Source organism: Heteronotia binoei, chromosome 5, assembly GCF_032191835.1.
Source record: "Heteronotia binoei isolate CCM8104 ecotype False Entrance Well chromosome 5, APGP_CSIRO_Hbin_v1, whole genome shotgun sequence".
Lineage (NCBI taxonomy): Eukaryota > Metazoa > Chordata > Lepidosauria > Squamata > Gekkonidae > Heteronotia > Heteronotia binoei.
In genome coordinates, this window is record NC_083227.1 from 45,328,075 (window position 1) to 45,338,227 (window position 10,153).

Below are 10,153 nucleotides of genomic sequence, written 5' to 3' on the forward strand. Positions count from 1 at the left end.
CAGCATGACACTGTATCATGCATGGCATTTACCTAGACATTGGCGTGGGGGCGGGGAGAGATATCAGCATCCTATTAAGCCTTAACACTATGTGTTTATGTGTACCCCTAAGCAGGAGGTAAACAACCCTGGATTGCTCTTATGCTCTGAACAATAGCCTAATCTACAGAAAAACAGCATTTTGGTGTACACCTTGAAAATGTAACATGTGAAGAGAGCCCAATAAGGGAACCTACACCAGAGAACTTGACTGGACATGCCTGCTGGTGCCAGCCTCTGGCAAGCCAAACCAGCTCATCTCCTTTTTACAAAACTCAGTAAGAAGAGCCCTGTTGGATCAGACCATCTAGTATCCTGTCTCACACAGTGGCCAACCAGTTCCTATCAATTGACTCATTTCATTTCAACGGCAACAGTGGCTTTTTCTGCCCGTTTGTCTGTCTTCACAACAACCCTATGAGGACACTGAGGCTGAGAGACTGTCATGGACACAAGGTTCACATCTGCCACAACCAGGACTAGTTGACATTTCTGAACTGTTTTCAAGCGGTTACTCCACATGGAGGTCATTACAGTCCAAGCTGGATTTTGACCAGAACATAGAAAGCAGCAGTCTAGCTTTTCAAGGAATGGACATCACTGGCAAATTAGCCCCAGCTGGTTACAGGACTTTGTACCATAGAGGAGATTTAGTCCCTATTTCTCCTTTTGTGGAGGAGTAAGTATACTGAGTTGAAGACTTGCTCCAACTAAGTTATCCTGGGATGAAAAGCAAAGGGCCTCTTGTCTATTACAGAGACTGCAGTCCTCTCTGAAAACACACATAGAATCAGGCAAGGGCTTGGATCTACCAGAAAAGGAGAAATAGGGACACCATCTGAAGTCCACCTTCTAACATCACATTTCAAGCTGCAAAACCTGCTCCTTAAGGGGGAGGGGGGAGTGAGCCTCATTCAAAATAGGCAGCCCACTCATTCCTTGTGCTGTCTCCCAATTCGCCGGGTGCAGCTTCTGGTAAAAATGTTACCTTCTATCCTGTAAAAAAGGAGGAAGGTTTGGATCCAATTACCCTCCCTATATATAGTATCCACATCCTTGCTGGGTGGGAGTCAGCACTCTGTGGGAATTCCTGCTTTATCTCATCTAGTCCAGCTGAAAACAGAAGTTTTAAGATCGATAATATAACTTAACAGCATGAGGGTTTAAAAAAAAAAAAGATGGGTGCTCTTTCACATCACCTATAGCAATATCTCTGTTCAGGTCCATTGGCAGCCCATCCCAGTTCATCGATCTTTCTGGAGAGGTAAAGAGATTTTCTGACAGCACCTTCATATCTCTCATTTTGGCTCTGGAAGTACTTGTTTTGGTTGCTGAATTCTGGGTCGCTCTGGAGAACTGCATCTGTGGAACATGCAATAAGGTTTTTGTTTTGTTTTGTCAATAAGGCCATGGCCCAAGAATCTCCCTCTGGCAAGGAGACTTATATTTGCACAGATCAAGATGGGTAGCAGTGTTAGTTTGCCTGTAGCAGCAGAAAGGAGCAAGAGTCTAGTAGCACCTTGAAGACTAACAAAATCTGTGGCAGGGGAGGAGCTTTTGTGAGTCACTGCTCCCTTCTTAGATATTGGCAGGGGTGGAATTCTAGCAGGAGCTCCTTTGTATATTAGGCCACACCCCCTGATGTAGCCAATCCTCCAAGAGCTTACCAGGCTCTTTTTTGTAAGCTCTTGGAGGATTGGCTATATCGGGGGTGTGGCTTAATATGCAAAGGAGCTCCTGCTAGAATTCCACCCCTGGATATTGGCAGAGAACATTCACTGGGAGCTCTACAGCAGGAAGTGCCCCTACTTCAGGTTGGTTCAGAGGGTATTTGAAGTAAAACCCTCCTCTGAACATTCCATTTAACCTACTGAAGCATCTTCTTCCCTCCCCCACTGTTCTAAAATATGAAAAAAGTTTTTAAAAAACATATTACAAAGTGAATATCTGTTTGCAAACAAATAAAAAATTTTGTGCATGGCATATGTAAAGTACTTACATTTGATAGTTGTACCCAGCTCTTCCATGCAATACGGATTCAAAACAGCTCATAGTGCCATTCTGAGCTGGTGTTCAACTGTGGCTTAGAATCCTGGGGTTTGATCAACCAAATTTTTTTTTGTGGGGGGCAGGGGATGGCAAGACCAATTTTTGCCCATTCCCACTTTAAACTGTTCCTGAGGGTCCCATCCTCATAACAAGAGAATTTGAGGTGAGGTCAGGAAATGAGAAAGTCAAGCTTTGCAGATATAGGATTTTATTAACAGGAATTTCTGGTAGATTCAAGCCCTTGCCTGATTCTATGTGTGTTTTCAGAGAGGACTGCAGTCTCTATAATAGACAAGAGGCCCTTTGCTTTTCATCCCTGGATAACTTAGTCGGAGCAAGTCTTGAACTCAGTAGACTTACTCCTCCACAAAAGGAGAAACAGGGACAAAGCTAGAGATCAGAAAACAAGGACTGTCCTTGGTAAATAAAAGTAGGTGCTGCATATGCAACTTGTGATTATGTTATGACCTGCTGAGTTTCAGAACCAAGTCAGATTTTTCTTTAGTCTAGGACTTAAAAGCCCTTAGCTGTGTTTGTCTTTCCAAAATTCCAACAATAAACTCAGAGGAGAATAAATCAAACTGTGTTACTAAAAAATTAACCACCCTTGAAGACGACTGCTCTAATTTCAAGATTGACCGACAGTATTCTGAACTGAAATGCAGTTTGGCTTCTGCATCAAGGAAACACAGAAACTCTGTGGTCACAGCTAGTCCAGCCACACCATTCCAAGTGATTTAATTTGCATACAGCGTGCCACACGCAATCAGGATCAGTACCAGGGCCAGGAGGCAACACCAAGGGAAAGCCTCAGCCTCTATACCCTGTTGTTGGCTCTCCAAAGGAACTAGTTGGCCACTGTGTGTGGGACAGGGTGCTGGACTAGATGGACCATTGGTTTGCTCCAGCAAGGCTCTTATGTTCTTATGATTTTAGGAGTCTTCATGCAAATGCCCTCATTAGCCCCTTAGGCAAGGCAAGCAAACAGAATAGTCTTGCAGTACCTTTGATTTACTACTATGCTCCGTGCATGGAGGACTGGGTCTTTTGCTAGATTTGGGTCCAGTTCTTTGGGCCAGGCTCTGAGAGAAACATTTCCAAATTGCAGAATATTTTTCTATAAGAGGGAAGTGGCAAGGGCCAGGTGAATGACCGTGAACAATAACAGGAACCACAGAAATGGATAAAAACTGGAACTTCTTCACCGGACCACTATTAGGCCTCTACCCATGCCCTAAAACTTATTTGGCCCCCAAATCATGTGCATTGTGCTTGCATTTTATATGATTAAGTTTATATATATAAATGTATATATAATTTATATATTTATATATCACTTCTATTAGAAGTGATAGAAATTCTTATAAGTTAAAAAAAGGTAAAGGTGTGCAAGCACCAGTCGTTTTCGACTCTGGGGTGACGTTGCATCACAATGTTTTCATGGCAGACTTTTTTAACGAGGTGGTTTGCCATTCCCAGTCATCTACACTTTCCTCCCAGCAAGCTGGGTACTCATTTTACCGACCTCGGAAGGATGGAAGGCTGAGTCAATCTCAAGCCGGCTACCTGAACCCAGCTTCCGCTGGGATCGAACTCAGCTCGTGAGCAGAGCTTAGGACTGCAGTACTGCAGCTTTACCACTCTGCACCACAGGGTTCTTTCTTATAAGTTGCTCGTACACAAAAAGCTGACTTCTATCAAGTAAGATCCTTGGTTTATCAAGGTCAGTATCCTCTAATCTGAGTGGCAGCAGCTCTTCAGTATTTGAAGTAAAGGTTCTTCCCCAACATCTGCTTCCTGATCCTGTTAATAGGAAATGACCACTTAGGACCTCCTGCACGCAAGTTGGGTGCTCTACCACTGAGCCACAGCTCTTCAGCACACTGCATGGAATACAATTACTCCCCTTTTAACTTTTAGTCTTTGGTTGTTGCCTTTCTTGCTTGCTGCTGCCATAAATCAGAACTACTCAGCTTGAAAAACATTTTCATAGTGCATCACTGTGAAGGAGAAGTTAACTGGCAAATAAGACATGAAGGAGAGATTGGGGGAGATCCAACCACAACATCAAGCAGACAATGAGCTCCTCTCTATATGTGTACTTACCGACTTTCCGCCGGATTTGGGTCTTTTCAGCACCTCCATCTAGTATGTTGGTAAGTCTCTCTATGCCGAAGGAGGCGGTTTTCCTTTCAATGTCAAGATCAGGGTTCACATCTTGTCCAGTGGAACTCTGGAAACCTTTACTGACATTCTGTGAAGCCATTTTGAATGTTCAAGGAACTCTGAGAAAAACAACGGCATTGATAAGGCTGTTCCATTCGTTTATTTGAGTATCTTGTGATGCCTTACAAAGAAGGGAAAAATCATTCTAAAATATAGAAAGGTGACTAGAGAGGGAGAAGGATTGTCACAAATTGTGAAGACAACAGGATTATATTTTTGTAGAAGCGATGGCGTTTGAGATATAAGTGAGTGAAAACTGACAGGAGAAAAAAAGAGGAAGGTCTAAAATAATTGCATCAACAAGAAAAGTAGATAAAATTCAGGGGCATGGGCGAACTGGAAAAAGGCCGGCAAAAGATTTGTTAGTATCTGGACTGGAAACCCACCAACCAATTGCAGTCACAATCCATGGGCTAGCAGATGCTTACTATTTGAAACCGGTTTGTCTGAAACAGGAATCAAGAGGTTGGATTTTTCTTGCGAGTCACTGTGGGGAATAGTGGAAAGAGTATCGGTGTAGGCCATGGAAGACTCAGGTTTCAATCTCCACTTGGCCATAGAAGCTTGATCTTGGGCTTGTCACACACTCTCAGCCTAACCTAATTAAACTATCTACCTCTATTGTTGTCTTCCCCAGCAGGTGAAGACTATCATTCTGTTTGGCTTACCCCCAGTAATGGTCACTGGCCTTCCATCTAGTCATGTTTGTTTATGTGTTTGTCAAGGACCCAAGCCTGGGCCCCCTCTGAGCTTCTACCCCTTGGGCAAGCAGGCAGTGCTCAGAGCTGTGAGCACTCAAGGAAACAGACCTTGGTAAAATATATAAAGGTTTATTAAAAACTCTAAGAAAATATGATATCACTAGGCAATATAGTCTCTACAGTCCTCCAGCAAGAAGACAAGAAAAGCTAACTTCTCTATCTAATACTTCAATGCCTGGTATTAGATGGCAGACCTTTTAGAATATCAAAGTCCAAGCTAAAGTGTTGTCTTGTAGCAGTCCAACATGATGGGGCTTGGCATAGTTAAGAGCCCAGTTGAATCATGAAGCTAGCTTAATTGTCTATGGCTTAATTATAGTCTTTGGCCATCTGGCATCAGGTAGTCTCCCAAACCCTGGGAGCTTGCTTGATGGAATCCTCTAGCACAGGGGTGTCAAACATGCAGTTTGGGGGCCGAATCAGGCCCCTGGAGGGCTCCTATCAGGCCTCCGAGCAAATGGCTGCCATCTGAACATATGAACATATTAAGCGTAGTAATCATCATATATGAACATATGAAGCTGCCTTATACTGAATCAGACCTTGGTCTTTCAAAGTCAGTATTGTCTACTCAGACTGGCAGTGGCTCTCCAGGGTCTCAAGCTGAGGTTTTTCATGCCTATTTGCCTGGACCCTTTTCAGTTGGAGATGCCGGGGATTGAACCTGGGACCTTCTGCTTACCAAGCAGATGCTCTACCACTGAGCCACCATCTGCTTCCTTCTCCCTCTCTCTTGCTTCCTTATGCATCACAGTTTGCTTTGCAAGGCTCTTTCACTTGCACAGCAGAGCTACTGAGCCAAACCTCTCTTCCTTCTATTGGCTGAGGCTCCCCCACGTCCCCCTGGGAAAGGAAGGAAAGAGCCAGAGCTACCTTTGCCAAGTTCCCTGGATCCATGGGATAAATACAAAGAAAGCATCTTTAAGACCAATGAGTGCAAATGTTTTAAGCGTGTTTTAATTTTTTAAAAAATATATATTTGTGTTTGTCTGTGATCCTTATAAAATTTATATCTTTGCTACCTAATCTTAAATAGGTACACACATGGCCTGGCCCGACATGGCTCTGCCCAATCCAACATGGTCCAGCCCAACAAGGTCTCATTTATGACAGATGCTGCCCTCATAACGAATGAGTTCAACACCCCTGCTCCAGAAGATGACATCTGCTCCTGCTTCTCCCCTCCCATCTAGTTACAGAACTGAACGCAGGTTCCCAGGATTAGCCAATTACCACATTCTTGACTCCCTCTTTGCAGGAGATAAGGAAAGTGTAGGTAGGCAGGTCCAATTACAGACATATGCAAGCTGGAGCAGGCCTGCCAAAATTGCATTAAGCCCTGGCAGGGGGGAAAATCAGGGTGCTTTGTCTCAGTGTTTTTAATTCAAATTACATTCAAAAAACTTTACCTGTATTTTTGGGGGTATTTTTGTGTTTGTTTGTTTACACACCTGGAAGTCATGTTGACCTCTGGTGATTGACCCCTACTGGGGGCCTGGAGGATATTCAGGGAGGTGGCTAAATAAAGACTGCCCCTGTCTCTGGGTTCTGGTATTCTAAGGAGGTTTCCCATCCAAGTACTTGGCAGGTACCTGCTTAGCTTCCGAGATCAGGCTGGCCTGGGGTATCAAGGTCAATGCGATTTACAATAACAATAAGACGACATTGGATTTATATTCCACCCTGAATCTCAGAGTGGTTCACAATCTCCTTTATCTTCCTCCCCAAAACAGACACCCTGTGAGGTGGGTGGGGCTGGAGAGGGCTCTCACAGCAGCTGCCCTTTCAAGGACAACCTCTGCCAGAGCTATGGCTGACCCAAGGCCATTCCAGCAGGTGCAAGTGGAGGAGTGGGGAATCAAACTCGGTTCTCCCAGATAAGAGTCTGCGCACTTAACCACTACACCAAACTGGCTCTCTCACAGGGTGGATGTGAGGATAAAATGGAGGAAAGGAGAATCATGTTAGGGGTAGGATTGCCAGATCCCTCAGCCACCAGTGGGGAATGGGGGGGGGGGGGCTAGGGTTGCTAGCCAGCTCCATGTTGGGAAACTCCTGAAGATCTGAGGATGGAGCCTAAGGAAGACAGGAGGACAGTGGGGCACAATGCCACAGAGTCCACCTTCCAAGGCATCCATTTTCTCCCGGGGAACTAATCTCTTTAGTCTACAGATAAGATATAATTCTGAGCCTCTCAGGTCCAACCTGGAGGCTGACATACCTAGTTAGAAGGGAACAATGAGTCCAAACTGTGGAGAAAAGGGGGGTATACATGAAACAAATAATACATATCTAAAGGGCCAAGGGGCAGTACAAGGAGGCAAAGTGGGGGTATGCAGTGAGAGAGGAAACTGGTGGAAATGGCCAATGCCAATGCTGCTCTTTCAGAGTTCCACTCGATACTTCTGCAGGCCTAATATCTGTCTAGTAATGATTATTCTTCAACCAACTGCATATCCACCACTTTGTGCTTAACTTAACTGTAACAGACACCCTGTTGCAAAACTCAAGACCTTTGTACTTCAGGATTATAATGTTCTTGTTACACCCTCCTGCACAACTCGTTACACATCACGTTCAAAGGGAGTCCAGGGATACAAATGTAATAAAATGTGTCCTTTCATCTGCCAAAAGGAGGACCAGTTCTTCCTTTCATTCATAATTAATGCAAATTTGAAAATTTTTCTTTAAAATCTTTCTAATGGACAAACCACTTACCATTCAGTCTTTAGATCCTCAGACATATAACTGAACAGCAACAAGGAACTAGATACAGATTGGGGAGAGACAGTCAACTTTCCCACCCACACTATTTTCCGGATCAGAAATGGTATTTCCAGGAAGTGGGGGTGGAGAAAGCACATGCTCAATATGAATATCTGTCTATTTTCCTCAATGGGCTTTAAAGCAGACTGGGGGTGGGAGTGGGATTTCTGATCTGGGAAATGGCACAGGGAAAAGTTACTCCCCCCCACACATGCCCTTTTCCATGCCATTACGCAGATCCATGCTTGGCTAACCTTTTGAAGCTCAACAGAACAAAGTTTGAGTCCAGTGGCACCTTTAAGACCAACCAAGTTTTATTCATGGTATAAACTTTTGTGTGTATGCACCCTTCTCCAGATACACTGAAACTAGACTTCCTCACCTATTACATATACGTGGAGATGGGATGGGCATTTATTTTATTTTGTTATATTTACAACCCACTCTCCCCCGCAAGCAGGCTCAGGGTGGTTCACAACAAAATTCTACCAGAATAAAACATTTTGAAAACAAACAATCCGGTTTAAAAGACTCTGATGGTATAACCATAAGATGGCAAAAGTATTACAGAAGCTCCCAGAGAACACTACTTGCATACCCAGATGGAACAGTTGATTAGTTGCCAGGAAAGGCTAATTAGAGTCAAGACGTATAAGTAACTGAGCAATAGGGTGGATTGTCTGGACCTTCAGTAATGACCTGCCACCTTCTATATTGGATAAAAAAGCTAGTCCCTATGACAAAGAATAAATTTGATGGATGTAATCTGACATTAGAAATCACAGTATTTAAAAATCAGTGGGGAAACATTTTTAATCTTCCAGAACATTCAGTTGCTGACTTTAGAGCAGCAGCTCTCTTACAAAGAAATTTCAAAGGGAGATTAGAAAAAGAGACCTCTTAATTGCGACTGATCATGAGGCTATAGACTATACATCCTCCTGGACTGAATCAAGACCCAGATTTCCTGTCTCATTATCCATACTGATTTCTCCATGCCTACCACTATGCCCTCTGCCTAATCTAATCAGACCTGCTATTGTCATTCAGCACCTGAAATCGCACAGCTCTCCAAGATATAAGGACAGATGGACTCACATTCTAGCTGTATCTGAAGAAGTGAGCAGTGACTCACAAAAACTCACATCCTGCCACAAATTCTGTTAAGTCTTCTGGGCTGGATTAAGTTATAGAAAATGAAACTCAGGTTTCAAATGTTCTAGAAAACAAAAAACTGGGAGCAGAGAAAGAGAGAGAAATTACAAAAAGTTCACAGAAAACAGGTTTTGACAGCTTTTATACCCTTCATACCACAAACCCTATAGCACGTGTATCATGCTGCATTAAATAAGACACCCAACACATTTAAACTCCAGCCTACAAGAACCTTGTGATCTGAAATACTAACCAAAACTTTATTCCAGCACAAACAAGAGCTCACTTCTTTAACTACATAATGGTAGAACGACCTTATCAGCCCTTGGCAGTCTTTAATCGGAAGGCTTACCGAAGTTCAGTGGAGCTTCCTCCCACGCAAACGTGCAAAAGGTTGGAACACCCGACGCTCAACTTGCGATTTCTCGTCGGTGTTTTTTTGCAGAGGACTGAGATTTTATGAACTTGCACGATTCCCTATTGACAAGGCGACCTGACAACTTTGCTTTCGCTTGTTCCAGACTGATTGATATACAGCTGGGAAGCAAGCGCCTTCCGAAGTAAATCCTACTCTAGTCAATGATATTCCCTCCCAGGAAGGCGCTCTTTGGACTGCAACCTTTATCTCCTGATATGCGGATCCATCTTTTATAAAGGCCACGCGCAAAACCACCTGACCTGCCGGCCGGCCTTCACAAAAGGTGCTGCTGGAGAGGAGAACTTCTTCGGCGTGTCTGGAGCAGGTACGTCCCACAAGCAGCCCTGGAGAACTACATTGCCCGGCTGCCTTTGCGAGTCGCGCACGCCCACCTGCTTCTGTGGTTCGATTGGGCGCTCCGTTTTTACATGGTGACGGGGCGTGGGAAAAGTAAGGTGGTGTCGGTTTGCAAATATTTGGAGTAGAAAGTGTGTGCATTGAAGGTGGTGGGGGGCATGGGGCTAAAGGTGAAGCTTGCGGACAGTAATTTTTTTTTACCATACATACTTTATTATGAAATCATAGAATCCTAGAGTTGGGACCTCCAGGGTCATCTAGTCCAACCCCCTGCACAATGCAGTAAATATAATAAAAAGTAAAGCAAACAACATGTATCATTACAGAGATTAAGATACTCAGTATATATATTGTAACTTCTACTGTGTAAAAGACGAGGTAA

At 43.8% G+C, this 10,153-nt stretch overlaps 1 protein-coding gene across 1 annotated transcript in view; it reads right to left on the reverse strand.

Annotated features, from left to right (window-relative positions):
* Positions 1-9,814, reverse strand: part of ACOX2 (acyl-CoA oxidase 2) — a 36,540-nt gene extending 26,726 nt beyond the window's left edge. Inside the window, exons 1-3 of the mRNA XM_060239413.1 lie at positions 9,349-9,814; positions 4,195-4,373; positions 1,239-1,401 (exon numbers count right to left, since the gene is read on the reverse strand). Of these exons, the coding sequence (XP_060095396.1) occupies positions 1,239-1,401; positions 4,195-4,354 (323 nt within the window). The 5' untranslated portion in view covers positions 4,355-4,373; positions 9,349-9,814. The remainder of the gene's footprint in view (positions 1-1,238; positions 1,402-4,194; positions 4,374-9,348) is intronic.
* Between the last annotated feature and the right edge of the window lie 339 nt (positions 9,815-10,153).